At 49.2% G+C, this 20249-nt stretch overlaps 1 protein-coding gene across 3 annotated transcripts in view; it reads right to left on the reverse strand.

Annotated features, from left to right (window-relative positions):
• Positions 1–20249, reverse strand: part of Runx1 (RUNX family transcription factor 1) — a 216465-nt gene that overhangs the window by 25320 nt on the left and 170896 nt on the right. The window contains exon 6 of one of the 3 annotated variants that reach the window (XM_050164795.1): positions 11087–11275. The exons of the other annotated variants lie outside the window; for them this stretch is intronic. Within the exon in view, the coding sequence (XP_050020752.1) occupies positions 11087–11275 (189 nt within the window). The remainder of the gene's footprint in view (positions 1–11086; positions 11276–20249) is intronic. 3 annotated transcript variants of the gene reach the window in all.

Raw genomic sequence — 20249 nt, forward strand, 5'->3', positions numbered from 1 at the left:
AGAGCTGGTCCATTCACACACAGGGAAGCAAAGGGAAGGGGGAGGGGCAGCCTCTGCCCACTGCCCACGTGGTCCCTGGGTTCAGGAAGTGACCTGTCAGCTTGTTGCAGCTGTCGGTAGGGCTGGTACTATGTGTTTGCACCGAGGAGGGAGAGAAAGGCTGTGTACCCTTATTCAGATAAGAAAAATACAGTCAAGTCCCTTTTTAAGAATAAAATTCAACATTAAGAAAAGAAGAAAAAGGATCATAAGAAACTAAATCCTATCCTCTCCCTAGGCCAAAAACACATTTCAGGAAAAGACTGAGTAAGGCTGAGTAAGGCTGAGCTGTTCCCATAGGACAGGCTTAAATACAAAAGGACAGACTCATGCTGGGAGACCTCAGCTGTAGATGGGGCCCACAGTAGAAAGTCTCTGGGCCTTTAGAGGGGTGGCGGGGGTGGGTGTAGGGGGGAAGAGGCCCCAAGCAAAGAAGTCTAAAAGTCCTTTCAACCTTGATAGTTTATATTCTCGTATGGCCTTGTGGGATAGTAACTATGGATTGTCCCATCTGAGTTTATCCAAGGAACCAAAGCTCAAATCACATTCCCCTCTATTCTCGCCAAAGCTGCCACTGCTTCTGAGGACTACGGGGAAGAGGTCGTTGTCACGGAGTGGCCGTGAGCCTCATAGGGCAGGACTGACGTGGAACCCCCAGACGAGCCTGCAGAGCCAGGGGCGAGAGCTGGAGTCGTAATGAGAGTTACAGGAAAGACGGGAGCATCTCCTGGGCGCCATGGTCAGCGCATCCCAGAATGCTTCACAGCCTTAGGGAAGGGTTTGTGTAAGAATGAGAGGAAAGGCTCAGTCGGGCCGTGTGCTGGGCATCCAACGCTCTGTGGGTGTTGACTTAGTCTTCAAGAGCATCCAAAGTCAGTGGCTAGGCGCAGGCCATTTTACAAAGAGAGCCGGTTGCACAGGGACTCAAGGGCTTCTTGCAGGGTCACATGACTAGGAAGGGCACAGCGTGGGGTCAGAACCCCGAAGCATTATGGATCTGCATTAATTAGGCTTTTCTAATATCGTAGGCTCCCCTAGGCCCCTTGTTTGTTCTGGGTTCCCTCTGAAGACTAGATATGAAGACTGGTTCTGTGCTGGACCATGCAATGGATGGACAGAGGGTTTGGTGCTTTGCCTTGCCATCTCTAGAATGGTAACTTCTCCAGAGGAAGCCATGGGTAGACAGGGAGAGAGTCTAAGAGTAAGAACCACACTACAAAGGTTCTCCACAGTAGTGGTTCTCAACCTATGGGCTCACCTAAGACCACCAGAAAACGGGGATATTTATAGCACTATTTATAACAGCAACAAAAATACATTATGAAGCAGCAATGAAATAATTATATGGTTGGGGGTCACCACAACATGAGGAACTGTGTTAAAGGGCCACAGCATCAGGAAGGTTGAGAACCGCTGCCCTACGGTGTCCTCCCACTCCAGGGTGGGAAAGAATCAAATAGGAAGTCCGGAAAAGATGCTGGCCCAGGAATAACAAGGCTCCCTTCCGCTTCCACCTGAACTGGCTACCCATAATTTTATACAAATCCAATTTCAAAGTCATGCTTTGTAATTTATGGAAAATCATATTAAATTAGACAGATCTATGTCTGGGCAATGGCTTCTCTCATTCAACAACGTATGGTGCCTCAGAGCTTCTGGGAGCCTGATCACACAGCAAAAGGTATCATCTCCCCCCTCCCCACAAAAAAACCCTGTCAATTAGAGGCAGGAGGGTGGGGGCCCTGGGACATCTCAATCAGTTTTCCTGAAAGTGTTAGGGGTGACTGTAATTCCTTCAAGATACTGTATTCCGGATTACAGAATGTTTAGGACCAACCAGTGACTCACTTGCATGACGAAGAGGCCTAGGACACTTACGAAAATCAGTGCCAGGGGCAGGAAGACGGTCAGTCAGCCAAGGGTTTGCCTCACTGAGGTCCCAGGTTGACCCTCAGAACCCATATAAGAAGCAGAGTGTGGTGGCCCAGGACTGTAATGTCATGTCAATGGTGCTTTCATGGGACATTGTGGGTGACATGGGAGGTAGAGAGAGGAGATCTCTGAAGTTTGCTGGTCCTTTGGCCTAACCTACTTGGCAAAGCTCAAGGCTAATAAGAGATCCTGTCTCAAGCAAATGTGGCAGTTATTTGAGGAATGAACGCTGAGGCCATCCCCTGACCTCCAGACACCTGAGGCTGTCCTCTGACTTTCATACACACACGTGTGCATATACCTGCCCATATGCATCCTACCGGAAAGGTACACACGGAGAGAGGAGGGGAGAGGACACAGAGAGAACTGTGTCAGGTGACAAGACAAGGAGCTAACCAAATTGAACCTTCTAGGTTCATGGTTCTCAACATGTGGGTCTCGACCCCTTTGGAGAGTTGAGCGACCCTTTCACAGGCATCTCCTAAAACCATCTGCATATCAGATTTGCGACAGTTACAAAATTACAGTTACGAGGTAGCAATGAAAATGATGTTATGGTTGGTGGGTCCCTATAACGCGAGGAACTGTATTAAAGGGTTGCAGTGTTGGAAGGTTGAGAACCTCTGGATGAGGTTTCCTCTGTCTGCGACCCGTGCCACAGTGTTGTTGGTGGGCAGTAACCAGACCACCCGTTCTAGTCTCCTCTACCAGCATAAACTGTGATGGCTCTCCTGCCGCCTTCCTTGTGATCGTCTTTGTTGGCTCAACGGCTCTGGCAGTTGAGAACCCACAGGTGCAATCCCCAACCTACGCTGCAGTTTTCAAGTTGAGGGTGGGAATGGAGCAGGATCAAGTCTGAGCACTCTGGGCTCCTTCTTAAGAGAGCAGCCTGGCTGGAAACCCCACAGCAGCGGCTCCTCAGACTGGGGCAGCCGGGTTGGTGTGTGGAGTGGGCGGAACTGACCTTGAGACAAGACGTCTAAATAAGCCACTTAGTGGGCAGAAAAGCCGAGTCAAGCCTTTGAGTGTGGGCTGGCTTTTACAGATATTTTAATAACTTTATCATTCTATAATTTGCCATCTGATACGTGCAGAGAGACGTGCTAATGGAGAGGGAGTGGCCGCAGCACTGCGGGTGTCCCGCGAGACTTCATAAAGCAACCGTGTTCTCTCCCCTTGGAGGAGCAGCAACTCGGAGAAGTGCAGCTCGCCCCGTCTCGTTAGCTCCTGTTCCCTTTTTATCTCAAGATGTTCTCTTAAAGCCACTAAAGAAGCCCTTCAAACCATGCGAAGGGGAAACAGCCACGGTTTAGCTTTGAGCCTGGGCTCTGGCCTTGGAATGACTCAGGGAATGTGCAGAGCCCTGTGGGAGACTCCTGCCAAAGTAGGTGCTGAGAACTGATGAAGCTGGAGACTGCCCTAATGGGTGAGCCACTGCACCCACGAGAACAGTGCTTCATACATCTTCCCTCCCTGGGGAAGTTTGGCTTTTATTCCACCAATGGGGTCTCTCCTCATCCCAGGATCAGATCGATTCTAACATATCCACTGCCACACTCCCAGGACTGGCTGGTCACCAGCTGCCCAAGTCTTGATAAGCGTAACTGTGTTAAATTCTGGAACCCCAAATTCAGTGGCCCAAGTCTATAGTGATATTTTATTTGTTTTAATAAATAAAGCTTGCCTGAAGATCAGAGGGCAAAGTTAGCCACACAAGTCAGCCATACAGGCCAGGTGACATCTTTAATCCCAGCAGCCACACTAGTTATCCATAGAGGCCGGGAAGCAGTGGTGCACGCCTTTAATCCCAGCACTAGAGAGGAGTATAGGTGGGAGGAGATGGGAGCTCGTGCTCTTTTCAGTCTGAAGATTTCATAGAGGGAGGTAAGAGCTCTCCAGTAGCCTGACTGCTCTGCTTCTTTGATCTTTCAGCTTTCCTCCAATACCTGACTCCAGGTTTTTATTATTAATATCAACTAGAATTCGTGCTACACGTGTCAGACTGCGTAAGAGAGCTAAGATGGCAGGAAGGAACCAGGGATGACTGGGTCTCATGCCATCCCATAGCTGTTGGATGACGTGGAATGGGCACGCCCCTTCCACCCGCATGATTCCCGTAGAGGAAAAGCCCGAGTTCTGTTTAAAATGAAGACCTACCCTTCCAAAACTGTGAGGTCATGATCCACGGAGGTCAGAAGTGGACAGTGATAGTTCAAGTCTTGCAAATACATCTGGAAGGTTCTACGCCTTGCGTGCGACCAGAGGGTGATATCAAGTAATAATGGTGCCCAGGGCGGCAAGATTTCAACCTGAGTCAGAGAGACAAGTCCCCTCTGGCCAGCCTGTCCCACCAATGGCTTAGTGGCTCGATCTAGCACCTGAACCATGGTTCTGTTTGCTCCTGAAATGCCTCTACTTTTAAAATGGTAAGCACTGCTCAAAGGAGCCTACATGGGCTGGAAGGCAGCCTAAAGACCCTCCATCACTTGGAAACAGAAATCAATAGAACAAGGAAGGAGCATGGCCCCACCTCCCTTCTTTCTTGCTCTGTTCCCAGGCCAGCACAGAGAGGCGGAACATAAACCTGACTGATCAGTGTTTGTTTTTAGGGTGAGTCCTATTCTATTTTTCTCATTATTAGTTTGTCCTATTGACTGTGGCTCATAACTAAATCACTAGCATTGACACAGAAAATGTCCTGCCAGGAAGAGATCACGGGAGATGCAAGGTTTGTCAGTGATGACTGCATTTGCAGGCTTTCTGTGATCCCTACCTTTAATCTCCATAACAATCAGCCGTTCTGTGGCTCAGCAGGCATCTGCTTAATAATAATATCAAAAGTCTCTGTGGGACCAGAGAGTGTGGAAGCAGGGTAGACACCAGGCACTAGGCAGTTGTCGGCTAGAAGGCAAGCGACACCCTGTGCCTTGGTCCATGGTCCCTGGAGTTCGGATGGCTGTCCTGAGAGGGAAAGAGGCCAAGGCAGACTGATGAAGCCCTGCGGAGTCAAGAAGAAACCTACAATAGCCAAACCGGAGCAGACCTGTGCTGACAAAGCCACCACTGGGAGAACTCCTCGGTGACCAGGCTGTGGTTCATCTTAGTTTTACAAGGTTCTCTTGGGCCAAACTTCTGATAAACTTCATAGGACTTCACAGCTATGGTCAAAAATTCTTTCTTAAACCCCCAAACTTGAAAGGCTACCTGTAAGTGATTTGTGACTTGGCGTGATGAGAGATTCAAAGGAATTCAGCGTCCCTTTGGAATGGGTGTCTAGTTGACAATACCCAGTGCTAAAGCCACTTGTTGCTTCAAAACAACAGGGACATGCCTGATGCAGCATGGCTTTGTCTAGAGGTCAAATTCTTGAGCCCATCCCAACTGGCTGCCGTTGGTCTTCCTGGCATTTTCATTTCTCTGCTCACTGCTGTCTCTGTGATCACTGGATTTTGGAGTCTAGAGTAGGAGGACCCCTGTCTCCTATATTTTGATCTGGCTTTGAACCCCACATATTGGAAAAGGCCCCCCTTCTCCACCACAGTTGAGCCTTTGGCTCCATCTGTATAGGTGCCCTAGAAAGCACTGGGAAATAGCTGATCTTATCTAGAAATAAGAAACTATACTCTCCTGCCTGGGAGCTGAAAGAATCATGGCACTGGGCTCCAGCAAATGAAGGGCTGAGATGCCAGTGTCCAGATGACGTGACTGGGACACACAGGCGTGAGCTCATATTTACCTGGATACCAGGTCTGCTCTGGGGAATGAATAGGGAAATTCCTATTGAACTGATCAAAATACACTGATTAATGTTCTGATAATATCTATATTTTAGTGTTGATCTAATGGTGGCATCAGAAAAGACAGGGATATATTCTAACCTCTAGATCATGACTAGAATCTTATATGGAAAGGAGTGGTCTCTTACATATGTAACTAAGTGAAGGACCTTGATGCTTTCATGAACGACTTGGGTTTAAATCCAATGATGTCTGACCTTTTAAGAAGCAAAGGGAGAGGGTCTGAGGAGTTATGAGCACTGGCTGTTCTTCCAGAGGACCAGGGTTCAATTCCCAGCCCCCATATGGCAGCTGACAACTGTTTGTACCTCCTGTACCAGGGGATCAGACATGCCCACACAGACCTACGTGCAGACAAAACACCAATGCACATAAAATAAAAAAATAAATAAATTATTTAAAAAAGAAGGAAGAAGCAGAAGGAAAGACAGAACAGAGAAGCTCAGGTAAAGAGAAAAACAGAGGGGAGAGATGCAGCCATGAGCCAAGAGTGCCTGGAACTGGCAAGAACTAGAGGAGACAGAAAGAGCCTTCTCTTGGACCTTCAGAGGAAGGGCCGTCACTTGCTGCCTTAATGTTAGAACATGTAGCCTCCAGTCTTGAGAGAATAAATTCTCATTGTTTAAAGTCACTAAATCTGTGGCCCAGGTCTGTGTCAGCACAGAAGACCAGCAGAGCTGCTACTGTTGACGCAGACTGCAACAGTGATCAGTCAGGGATGGCATTCCGCGCCTGGTGTTTCTGTGTCCTCAAGACCGACAAAAACATCTCCCATTCTCGTTTTGCAAGGAAGAAAATGGAGACTTTAAGAGGTTAAACTTCTTGCTCACGGTTCTAGGGCGTCTGCAGTCACCAGGCTGTGCCGGTTTGTGGCGGTGCGCCTCCTTCCTAGCAGTTGAGAACGTGCGCCTTTCAAAGCCTCTGCATTTTAACAGCCCTATTCAGTAAGTGCACAGATGACCACTTTGTAACGTCCCAAGGACACCGTTTAGTGCACCTGTGCGCAGCCTCCAGATTCATTAAAATAAGGGAGAACTTCAAAACCTCGGCAGACCTGGGAAGGAATATTTGATCACTGAGACCGAGACCCACAGTAAATTATTTTCCCTTGTAATCAGAAAAGGTGTCCTCAAGGGACTAGGAGGATCTTGAGAACATGGGTGGACCTCTCTGAGTGTCGCTCGTGAACCGATTTGGAAACCAGGTCCTATTAAACCATGGTTTTGGATTACAAAGGTGGTGTCAGTTTAAGTGGTAAGTGATTCTCTGAAGGGCTGATTAAGTATTTGGGGCAAGGTCAATACATAACACATCAAGGTCATGCACACTGCATTGTTTTAGGGACCTTGGTGCTGCACCTGTGCCTATCCTTGAGGTGACAGACTGTTTTAACCATCTCATGCTCAAGAGACGAGAGACCAGGAGGAGAGGATGGCAAGCCCAGCTCCTGCCCAAACATTCCCTTTCGGATATGCTCAGAAGTCCAGTTTTCCAATTGGCTTTCCTTTCTCACCATTTTTAAAGATAAAGTGCTTCCAGAAGATGACACAGTAAGGCACCCAACATAGGCCCGATGATGCCAGCATCAGCCGCAACATCTAATTACAGTGCAATGCCTTCATCTGGGTGTCCTACGGGGTGGCTAGCCCAGCACCTCACGACGCCTGCCAGCCCTGTAGCACACCAGTCTCCGAGCCGGGTGCACGGGCTCATCTTTCCCCACCACCTTACCGCATGCACCTTCAAAAAGGTCTGGATTTGAGTCCACCACTTACGATGCTGGACGGGTAGGAAATGTTTAACCTCTGAGCTGAGAGTTCTGCATTTCTGTTTCTATACCACCCCACAGGGTGGCTGGAAGAAAAGGACGTGCAGACGGGGAAATCTGAGCTGTGCCCAGACATCGCAGTGAAGCCAAGGAAAGTTAGACTTTATAGCAAGAGGCTTAGCTTGCTGGTCTGATAATGTCTCTGGTTTGGGGGTTTCTGTGTCAGTATCTTTACACGTCATCCTCATCTCCAGGGAAAGGCAGAAGCCATGCCACCTTCTAAACCAGAATCTGAGACTCCACATGACTCACCGGGTTGCCCAGAGTCATCTCTGGGTGGGAGGTCTGAGGGCGCAGGCAGCATTACCCCAGAACTCTAATCTGTCCCCTCCCCTGCTGTAAAAGGACCAAAGGACCATAGCAAAGGCCTGAAAGCTGGCGGGAGGCATTTGCGATGGTGTCCTGACTTGTGCAAACCGCGACAAAATGTAAGCCGTGACAAAATGGCTTTCTGTTCCACTTTTAGGCCTGCCCAGATAGGAAGCTGAGATTAACCTCAGCTCTTTTAAAATTAAAACCACAACAAACAAACAGTGGTTGGGTGGCATGGCAACCTTCTCCCCCCCTCCCCCTCCGTCCATCCGCATCCCACAGCACGTCACTGGAGGTGTCTACTGGGTAAGGTAAGGAAGGGTGATATTCCATACCCACAATCCTCTGCTGGCCGAGCAGAGGGGTGGGGTGGGGTGGCTCCGGCCTGGCAGTCCCCCACCTCTCCATAGACCTCTGGCAGTCACCGGCATCTCTGTGAAGCTGGAAATCATCCCTGTGTCTGTATGGTGCTCCTCAGCCCTGAGCACTTCTGGGACCATTTCCTTAAAATTGTGATGGCCATCTCAGAGCGCCATGAATCGTGCTGTGTGGCTCAGGTAGACATGGGTGCCCTGGGGCTAAACCTGGGCATTAACTGTCTTTAATGTCAGGAGTAAAGTGAAGGACTGGTCTGTTACATTATCCCTGTTAATGTTTGGATTTCAGGGGATGGGGGAACCATTTAAGGGTCTACACAAAACTAGACTTGTATAAAATAGTATTTTCTTGTAGGGAAAAAGAGAGAGGAGAGGAAGGAGAAAAAGGAAGGAGGGGGAGAGAAACAGACGGTGGGCGTGGTGGTGGAGAGAACACAGGGAAGGGTTTTACATGCTATATCGTGAACACAGGTCTGAAACTGTGTCTGTCATGGAGCGAGTAATCCCTGCATATCAAATTCACATACTGCAGGGGGAAAAAACCCAAAATACAGTCAACACATCTTCTGAGAGTAGCAGTCAGGCCCCTAGAACACTCTGAGATCAAGTTACAATGTAGAGAGCCACAGACACGGACCACCTACCCATGGCGATGTCTCCCGTGCCTGAGTGGGCCGCTCCAAAGGCTCAGGACACTCCTGAGCACCAACCACCCTCCGCTTTTGCTAGGGAATGGCATATAAGACAGTGAAAGTGGGTCAGGTTCACCGAGCCAGCCAAGGCGACACTTTGAATTTGTTCCCACGTTTTTGCATTGGCTTTAAAAACCCGTTCTTGTTTGGGTTTGGCTTTCTGCATGCAAAAGGCCAATCTCATTCCCAGCCACAAGTGGTGAGTACAGCCACCAGAGGCCACGAGAACAGAGCCCTCGCCTCGGTTTTCACACATGGACTCCCAGAAAAGACACGTGGAGCCAAATGATTGCAAACACAAGACAGAAGAATCTCCTGGAAAATTTCATTTTCCTTGTCCCCAATACCGTCTATGACCCTAAAATGTCACCATACAACTACACTGTGGGCTCTCTGGGAAGTTAGTGTCAATGTTTTGAGTGATTAGTCATTAAGCAAAAGAAACGAAGGATTTTGTGGGGCCTACACACCCTAAAGACAGCCTAACTCTTTGTTCCACTCACGCAGAGGAGAGACACACGATGGGGTGATGTTGGCCACATCGGATGCAGCTCAGGGCGGCCTCAAGTTAGCTAGGTAGCCAAGGCCAGCCTTGAACTCATGACCCTGCTGCCTACACCTCCCAAGTTCTGGGGCATAGACTCTATTTTACACTCTGGAGAGCGTGAGCTCTTGTGAGGCCTGCATGTGTTTCTTCTCAGAGAGCAATTTGCTCCGAAGCCCTTTCTCTCACATAGAGATTGCCTGTGTGCCCCATGTGGAGCACAGGGGAAGCTAATCTTTGCTTTTCTGTGAGAAGTGGTGCCCCACACCTGATGCCAGCCCTTGGTCCCTTTCTGCAGATTGGCCGCATCCTTTCCTTTGGGGCGAATGAGCCTGCATCTCTGCAGAAGGAGTGTTACTGCAAGCACATCATATCCTGGCACAGGAAGAGCACCGCTCAGATATTAGAATGGTATCTCTGAGCAAACAGCCACCAGCGTCAGCGGCCCTACTGCGTAAATGCACCGTGAGTGCTATCTAACTTGGCACAGAGGGCCTATGCAGCTATTGCATCTTACAGGTCTGTGCAGTTTTTGCTGCTTACAGTGCTTTTGCAGTTGGTGACTGCCCCATGGAGTGAAAGGAACTCACAGCCCTGATCTGAAAATACTGTGCTGGATACAGTCACATGCAAGCATGCCTCCTGTTCTTTATAGTGTGCAAAGAACAAATATTAGATGCGAACTCCACATATGATCAGAAGACAACAAGAACTGGAGAACTCCTCACTTTCACCTTTCTAGATGTATATATGTGTGCATTTATACATACATACATACACACATACACACATACATACAAAAGTGTATGGCTTCAATACTAATGGGTAGGTAAGAAAACAACATAACTTAAAACCCTCATCTGCTTATATACATATACACAGGCAGCTCTTTGTATCTGCAGGCTCTCTAGCTAAAGACTGAAGCAATGGTGGGCTGACAATAGTTTTCTAAAATGTACACATGCCGAAAATAAATTTTTGTTATGAAACCCTAAATGCAGAATTTAGCGGTTGTTAACTGTTGTTTCTGTAGTATTGTATCGACAGTGTACCGGATGCCAGCAGCAATGAGGGATGCACACTGTGCTAGGACCTATGATGTAAGTGCCGGGGCACTGTGGATTTGGGTCCCTGGAACTGATACTCCACAGGTACCAAGGGATGCATGTGTACATCCACTAACACACATGATGGATGTCCATAGCCATGTGTATATCCACTAACATACATGGATGTCCATAGCCATGTGTATATCTACTAACATACATGGATATCCATAGCCATGTGTATATCCACTAACATACATGATGTCCATAGCCATGTGTACATCCACTAACATACATGATGAATGTCCATAGCCATTCAGTCAAGAGAGAAACTTCTCAGTCGAGAGAAACTCAACAGGCGAAACACCGAGACTCCGCTTTTCTAATAAGCTCCCACTGGAGGCCGTGGCTTTCAGGAGTGCCCTTGGAGCGCCCAGGGGAAGCCCTGGCAGCCTGGGTGGGCTCTGAGCCCAGGACTTCAGCAAGGACCAAGGGCAGTGGGCTCCACGGGGTACTTACCCTGCATCTGACTCTGAGGCTGCGGGTTAAAGGCAGTGGAGTGGTTCAAGGAGGCCCGAGGGTTGGGCGTGGGGGCTGGGTGGTGCGGGCTGACCCTCATGGCCGTGCGCCGCAGCTGCTCCAGTTCACTGAGCCTCTCGGAAAAGGACAAACTCCCGGGCTTGGTCTCATCTAGTTTCTGCCGATGTCCTAGTGTAGGGACCGGGAGGGGAAGGGAGGAGGAGGGAAGGGAGGTAGGGAAGGAGGGAGGGAGGGAAGAGATCAGAAAACGCATTGTGGAGGGGGTCTTTTCTTATCTTCCCCCCTCCCTTCGCCCCCAAGGTGAGCTTGTTGGAATTGCGACTTGGGCTGGGGGCCCAGGGCCATCCTTCATCACACTGGCCCCTGGGCGTTCCCTTAGTCTGGGACTCGGCATGCACCCAGCGCTCAGCCTGCATCCCAGGTGGGCAGAAAGAGAGATACTAGGGAGTGGAACTGATTAGAGCGGCCTGGGAAAGAAGCCGGTTGCTTGTTGGCTGTTGGCCACAGGCTGAGGGCTGAGCCATGGCAGCCAAGAAAGGTGGCCTTCCCTGGGGTCATGAATGCCCTGATGTCTGGCAAACCCGACCAGAAGCAGGTCTGAGCGGTACCAGAGTGGGCTGTGGAGCTCAGCAGCATGCCCCTTCAACAGGAAATTGGGTGCAGCTGCAAACCCACAGCCTAGGGGGGAGATTTCCTGTTACAGGCAGGTAGGCACAGGGCAGCCCTGTCCCAGGCCCTTCCTCCTTCATACAGGCTCCCTGAAGCATCCTTTCTTCTCTGAAGCCCACTCCCTGGACACATCCCTAAGAGGGAAGAGGCAGAAAGGTGCAGCCTAGGTCTGTTTTGATATTCCTGGTAGGCCCGCCCTCGGGAGCCCAGAGGGTGTGGCCAGTTGGCCTGCAGAGCTTCCCAGGGGCCAGAGAGTGAAAGTGGAGTGGGGGGGGGGACTGGCTGTATGGGCAGTAGGTGTCCCTAGCACCATGCAAGCACCTAGCACCTAGCAAGCAGGGGCATTCACATGGTCCAGCAGGGAGGGCTGGGCCTCCAGGTTTCCCTCATCCCTTCTAAACTGTTATTAAACTAGAGATTATAACCGAGTCCGGCCTCCCACACAGGAACGAACACAGCCACAGACTACTTGGGAGAGCCATTGCTCTTTAAGGAGGCCAGCTCACCCTGAAGGTTTATTTGACTGTGCCGCAGCTCTCCCAGCCAGTGGTCACACAGCCTCAGGGCAAGACAGGAGAAGCCACTGACTTCTTCCCATAGAAAAGGCTGCTTCTGGTACCCATCCCAACCGGAAGCTCGACAGAGGACCCTGGACAGCATTCCCCCAGCACAGGGTAGGAGCAAGGCTATGAACGGTACCCTCCCTGCCCCCCAGTTCCCAATTGCTACAATTATAAAATTAAGTTGTAGAAGTTGTGTTATGGTTTCAAATCCCCGCGGCTTGCCGTCTCTTCCTGCTGCGGGCCCCCTTGGCACCGCCGACAGAGTCTCAAATTCCAGGCCAGAAAAAGGGCCTACTATATTGCAGTGATTTTTATCACTAACAAGACCTGTTTGGCTCCAAACGGAGGAAAATGCTCAAGCATAATATTTGTGTAGTTCACATGCAGCGTTCCCTCCTTCCACGTATCACCGAGGCAAATCTGGACTGTCACTCAGAGAGGCAGCTCTCAACACTCGCCTCAGACACAAACACCCTGAGTCACGCAGGCTCAGACAGCGTACATGTGAGAGGCCTCTCAGAGGCCGAGTATTTTAAGCTCTGTGGACAAAAGAGGCCAAGTCCCTGACTGCTTCCTTCATCTTTTTACCAGCAGTACAAAAACTTCTTTTTCTAGAACCTTCTACTTCAGTCCGCCATAGCACAAGCCGTCTGGTGTGCAGCCTTCTCTGGCTCTTCCCCCCTCTTTGGTTGTGACAGAGTCCCACTCCTCACCACACTGAAACGCCTCAGGCTCTCTCGCTGGGAAACAGTCCCGGCTCTAAAGCCCTTAAAGCGTGGCATGGCCCCTTGGTGTGCCTACCAAGGTCGGTCTCATGCCAGTCGAGGACTAAGAATGGGGGAAACATGACTCGGGAGAGCTGTACTGCCTAAGAAAGAATGTGGCCCAACAGGGCTTCCAACAGGGTTTGTCCGTGTCCCGACTTCACATTCTGAAGGCACCCAGTGGCTTGCTTTGAAGAACCTGTGAAGGTTTTGTGTGTGTGTGTGTGTGTGTGTGTGTGTGTGTATGATTGTGAATTCAGAGCACTTGGTGTGCTGGTGTCTCTGGCCAGCCCTTGATAGGTGGCTATTGGAGGACCTGCTTCTATAAATTTGGGGACGAGGCCGGGCAGTGGTGGCACACACTTTTAATCTCAGCACTTGAGAGGCAGAGGCAGGCAGATCTCTGTGAGTTCAAGACCAGCCTGGTCTACAAGAGCTAGTTCCAGGACAGGCTCCAAAACCACAGAGAAACCCTGTCTCAAAATATAAGAACAAACAAACAAACAAGAAACCCCTACAAAAACAAACAACAACAAAACCAACCATCCAACCAAACAAACAAAAACTTGGGGACCTGGTCACTGAGAACCCAAACAAGAATAAGCCATTTGGGGCAAGCCACTGTGTGGCCAACACATGTGACATTATTTATTTTTGTTTCTCTCCCTCCATTACTCGATGGTTTAAAAAAAGTTCTAATGCGCGAGCTGTTTTGGTACGAGCTGACACCTGCCAAAATTGTAGTCATTTACAGAGATTAGCTGATGACTGTCTGGTTTGACAGGAATGCCGGGGCATAGCTCTCCGAGCTCTGCCTAAGCCCCGAGAGTCTCGCGCTGGCTTTAATGCTTAGGGTTGGGGAATAGCTCATTCCACACTCTCCCCATGTGCATTCTGGGAGTCTGTAAGGAAGGTGTTGCCTGGGAGGAAACCTGACCCCCGTGTTCCCAGGGAGTTAGAGAGTTATAGCACCAGGACACTTGTGAAGTGGAAGACATTGTCGAGTTCAAGGTGTGGTCCTGATGCATTTACAGCAGAGAGGCCAGGAACACCTATTCCCTCCTGAAATCATCAGGCTTCGTGGGCCAAGCAGCAATATTTTCGTGGAATATAGGAGCTTCCGATAGAAACCTTCAGGCTGGGGGAAAATGAATGCTTTATATCTCCAGTTTCTGGAATCCATGTGCCATTAAAATATCAATTTGCCCCTGAATTTTAAACACAGGAGCATGGGAAATGCCCACTATGAAACCTGCTCTCCACTCTGACTGATTACTGGGCCCTGGAGGAAAGCAAGGCATTCAATACTGGAACAAACCACTGTGGACTGTGCAGATCTAAACCCACACACGCTGGTAGCCTGGATTTCAAGTCCACTGGGAGTCAGGTTCTGGAGTGCGGCTTCAAGTTGGGGCTCCCTCAAGACTAAGTGTGAGTGCATTTTACTGATGTTCACACACAGAGTTGAAAGGGACCCACAAATCTATTATTATTTTTTTACATATTTTAGGAGAGAAATACTTCTTAAAATGTTATTATACATGCAGAGTCATCGGAAAACAATAAAAATGGAAAAAGAAACACATAAAAATAAACAAGCACCCTTTGGGGCATTCGTATCATCTTAAACAGATCTCTGTGGTTCCCTGAGGTGGCTGCCTCAATCAGGGCATGCCTCATGTTATCATATTTTATGACAGACAGTGAAGCCAATTGTCACTTTTCTTCTGTTAAAACTGAGTGGAAAAAGCATGCATAACTCTACAAATCTCGGCTGCCTTTTCCAGGACGCCACTTTGGTCTGTGGCTGTAACTGTAATACAGCATCTGATCCTTAGTGAAAGGCCACAGGGTGAAATTGCCACCTTTTCCTGGAAATGTTTGATTACCCAGTCAATATGGTAGCTCGTGGTTCTGATAGGAGCTTAGCGGTGTTCTTGATGTACGACATGGTATATAAAAGCCTTGTCATGACGATCACATGGGAAAAGTTTGTGCAACATTACCACACTAAAAATTCTCTCTCCGTGTGTGTGTGTTTGTAAATTGTGGTTCTCCTAAAAGAAAAGGTGAATATTGTGCATTCACTAAGATGACATCTACATTTTAGAAAACATCTTTCAGTCAGTCCAACACTAGCTACGTGATCTGGGTATAAAAGGCTTATTCTGCCTTTGATTGGCTGCAGTGTAAGGACTGGAGATAAGCAAGCACAGCCAACAGTTCCCCTTCTTTGTGTCGCAGTCGGTGGCTAACTTCCAGGGTCATTAGGGTTTTAAAATAGTGGCACTGAGTGCGGCAATGACCCTTCCTTGAACTGTCTTGCAGGTAGCAAACAGGCCTTCTGTCCAGCAAACCAGCCAACTCCCAGTAATTTAACTGTTGAGAAACATTGTCTAATATTCCATGCCCTTCAGATATACAGAGCATGAGGGTCTAGCTCAGTGAGAGACCAATTACTAGCATTCACAAGGCCCTGAGTTTCACCTCTAGCATTGCAAAAAGTGAAAAGAAGGAAGAAAATGTTCCAGTTTAGTAAACATTTAATTAAATTACATTGAAATCAAGTCACATACTATACATCAGATATGTAGTATGTATGCTAATATAGACCCTAATGCATTTTATATGTGTGTCTTTAGAGATCGTCTACCGGCATATGAACAGAGATAGTTTCATTCCCCCTCTTAATTTCCTCTCATGCCACAGTGCTAAGACAACAGGACACAGATGTCACACTGGAGAACCAGAGATGGGCCAGAGAAATCTGTCGTATTTTTAAACGGCAGGTGACAAGCCACATTCACAGAGGTGATGATGCCATTTAGCCCATGTCACAGTCAGATGGAGGAAGAACGAGGGTACATAAACATCCCCAGGTTCCCCAGTACTCCCAGCTCACACCCAGAATGCCTAGAGTTCAAAATTTTGGTTTTGATGATCCCATCCCTGCCCAAGTAAATCAAGAAAAGTGACTCACAATCCAACAGCTTCTAGCTTAATGGGTCATGAGAGGGCTTGGGCTCCTACACTCTGTCTTTGTTCCCAGTTTGCCCAAAGAATAAGGAGGGCCAGGGCAGTACAGCCATCTACAGCTAGCTGCCGGCTCTCCACTTCTGGTGCAGGTATCAGAACCACCCTGAGGCTCCCACTAGGTGGGTGGAGAATAAGGTTCCTTAGAGCTCCAGTTTCTAGAAAGATCTGTGTGCTGCTGCGTTGCTGGTATTGGGCGTGAGAGAAGGGAGGAGGGGCTCGCGTGACCGGCCTGTAAACTTCCTGGGAGCGCTACTCTTCTCTGAAAGGCTTCTGATCTGCTGTGGGCTGGCGAATAAAAGACCAATTACAATCTACCCTCAGTGTCTGTGGGGTGTTGACTGCCAGGCTCCCATCAATTTGCAAGCTCGTGCTATTCAAGCTCATGATGTAAACGGCCTCACGTTTATACCTACGGCCCACGCAGTCTTCCTTTACTCTTGTAATCATCTCTAGGTGATTTCCAATACCTAAACAAACGCAAATGTTGGGCAGACTTTGTAATGTTGTAGCTTTTGGGGAATGACAAGAAGAAAAATCTTCATGCTTAAGACAGCTGCATTTTTAAAGAACATTTTTTCATCTGCCTTTGCATGAATTATTATGTGTAGCATAAACCAACCCATGTAGCGTGGCATAGCGTGTGCAGATACCAAGGCTTGAGGTAGTCTAAGCTCATGGGCACTTTGTGATGGCCTTGTTTGGTATGAAAACTGGTGGCCCTCCGGTTTACTTTAAAAGTTCTTCAGCACTTGCAGAGAAACTCTTCCCTGATGACAGGAATGCTGTGCAGCTGTGGCTAGACAGCTTTGCTTAGAGCAGTGGCTCTCAGCCTTCCTGCCGCCGTGACCCCTTAATACAGTTCCTCATGTTGTGGTGACCCCAAACATCAAATATTTTCATTTCTCATTTATAACTGTATTTTTTGCTACTGTTATGAATAGCAATGTAATTATTTTTTCGGCGATAGAGGGTTGCCAGGGAGTCGCGGCCCACAGGTTGAGAACTCCTGGGATAGCCGCTTCTCAGAATTCTTAAGGAAGCAGCAGCCTTACCATAAGAGGGAATGTGGGGAGAGCAGGAATGGCCACGGGGAGCTCATTCTATTCTGGAAGGGCCGCAAGTAAGACTTCCAAATGCCCCCTGAAGACCAGGGTGTGAATGTAGCACAATAATCCTTCTCCCCCTGAGAGGCAGCCTGGCACCAAGAGACATCGCTGCCTGCCTGGCATGCCCCATTGCCCACTCTAAGTCTGTGCTTCCTGCAGACTCTGCTGCGGGTAGAGTGAGTCTCTTCATTGCTCTGGCTCCTTATCTGCAAGCCTGGAATTAAAGGACTAAGGTGGATTACTCCTGGGGGCTCTAAAAGCACCCATGGCCATTACATCTGCCACCACTCTCTACTCAGCCGGGTCGTGTTGGTGACTCCGAGGATGGCGTTTCCTCACAACTGCATGGGACGCCATGACTCAAGTTTCTTAGTTTCTTTCAGGCAGACACCTGGTCTTTAGAGCCTGTCCCCAGCCTGACCATTAAGATGGTCTTTAGAGCACTGACTCCCTCTCTCTGTGTGTGCGCGTGTGTGCTTGCACATGCGCACGCCAGATTGTCGTGTGACTCAGGCTTGTCTCGAACTCACTGCGTGGCAGAGGAGGACCCTGAAACATGGCAGAGGATGGCCTTGAACTCTGTTCCTTCTGCTTCACCTCCCCAAGCACTGGGATGGCGTGTGCATGGCACCACACCAGGTTTACACCCTGCTGGGACTTGAACACTGAGCATCTCCATGTATGCTAAGCAAGGACTCTATCCACTGAGCTCCACCCTCAGCCGTGGCTTTTCTCACACCCTCATTGTGTCACTGCGGCGTGTCTGTATCCACTGATCCCTGAGTCCATGGAGACGCCATGTTGCTTCCCATCTTAGGACCTAAGGTGTCTGGCACACTCTTGGCTCAGGGTGAATGCTGGCTAACAACCAGCTAACTCAACACCAAGAAGCCCAGAGCTTCCGCAGTCAGCGCCACCCACCCTTCGTTCCCTGGACTTGAGGAAAGCAGAGCCCGTTTGGGCAAAGGAACCAAGCACTAAATTGTGTAACGTGGTGTGACTGCTAGGGAGCTACCTGTTGAGGCGAACTGTCAGGCCAAACGGTGGGGCTTCCTGAGGAACCGTCCTGTCAGAGGTAAATCACTCAGCAAAACCCATCCTCTTTTCCTTTCACCACCCTGAGGAATAAGACAAGTCCTTTGTGCAGAGCACAGCACAGCACGCTGGGGTGAGCCAGCAGTAGGCGTGGCTGCTGCCTTCTCCCTGTAGTGAGTACCACACACATGCTTACACCACACATGCACAGACCACATACTTATACTATGTGCATTGTATACATCTATATACACGTCTGCACAATGTAAGCCTACATATTTCTTTCAACTCATATATTCACTATGCCTGTATAGAGTACATACTTCTATCACATCATACATATTTGCCACATGCAAACATACATGTGTTTATATATATGTATATCACATGTATGTAGTACTTGTCTACCACACAATACATACAAGAGTAATATAATGCTACATATACACATGCATGTATATTCTATGTGCCTATATCACTCGTACATATACACATAACACAGTACACATATATGTGTTCTGTATATGCAATATTATACATTTATAAATCACACAATATGTGTATATATACACACACTTTCTCCCAGACACAAAATATCCCGCGACCCACACATTGAGCAGTAAAATTAGCTGAGGCCAGATCAAGAGCAGCAACTAACACAGTCACAGGCCATGGGCTGACAGGGTCTTCTACTCTTCCTTTCTGGTCCCCCAGGATTCCTCGCTTCCTCCCTGAGCCCCAGGACTCCTTTCTCCCTCCCCGAGCCCCCAGAATTCCACTCTTCCTCCCCAGGCCCCGGAATCCCTCTCTCCCTCCGTGAGCCCCCAGGTCTCCTCTTTCCCTCTCTGGACCCCCAGAATTCAGGGGACAAAAAGCAGACGCTACCACTCTCCATTCTGGGCTCAGTGGAACAGACTTCAGTGTGGCGGCTCCCGTGGGCCCCTGGTGTCCTGCGCCTTCCTGAGAACAATTGTCTCTGTAGCCATTACCTCCTGCTCTGTCTGGTGACTGGAAGCTGTCTGGTTATCTTGGGCGCTTGACCAGAAGTTGCCTTCTGTGGGGGTGGTTGGGAGGGGAGCCTTGTGGGAGGGATGCAGGGAACTTACACATGGCAAGGCTGTCTCCTCAGCCAGCCTATAATCTCAAGTGTCATCAACTCTCCTTCATGTATTGTCCCTGGATCCTTCCATAAAGCATAATTAAAAAGAAACCTGATATAACTGTCCATATCTGCCTACCAGAGCAGTTCTGACCCGACAGACTTCAGGGAAGGCTAAGTCTGGGCGGCCAGGCAAAGGCGGCGTCTGGAGAGGAACGTGGACCTAAAATGTACCTCAAGAGTCTGACCTGGCTTTGGACTTCAGGCCTTCAGCAGGGCAAGTCCCAGGCTGCACAGGCCTGAGAGGAAGGAGAAGACATCCTAGAGGCCCCAAGCTCTACCACGACGCTTTGTGCATGGCCCAAGCAACTCTGTTTCTCTCACTTCTCTGAGTTTGCTGTCCTTCTCCTCCTATCCCAGAGGATGCATCACGCAATGGGCGCCGGTACTGAGCGTGTTTACACAGAACTCACATAAACCGAAGCCCCTCATGACTGAGTGGTGTCTGTAGAACCTGGCTAGGTGAGGGAGTGGGAGCCTTTCTCTGGGATGCTAAGCCAGCAGCATCAACGATGATTTCTCTCCTTCTGTGCTTAGGACAAAGGATAGAGAAATTCTGCCTGGTTCTCCCAAGGTCTACCCACCAGCCCCAGGGCTCTCCATGGGCAGCTGAGACTTCTGGCTGTCTCAGATCATCAGTACCAGCGGGAAGCTGGGGATGTAGCTCCATGGTGAGTGCTGGACTAGCATGTGTAAGACATGGGGGGGTTTGCTCAGTCCCTAGACCTGCAGAGAAAAATGTCAACTGGGGTTCTAGACTGGCCTCAAGGAAGTGGGGCCAAAGAGCCAGCACACAGCCAGATGCTAGGC

This window comes from Alexandromys fortis, unplaced genomic scaffold, assembly GCF_014885135.2.
Source record: "Alexandromys fortis isolate MF-2015 unplaced genomic scaffold, M_Fortis_MF-2015_v1.1 scaffold_162, whole genome shotgun sequence".
In the NCBI taxonomy this organism is placed as follows: domain Eukaryota; kingdom Metazoa; phylum Chordata; class Mammalia; order Rodentia; family Cricetidae; genus Alexandromys; species Alexandromys fortis.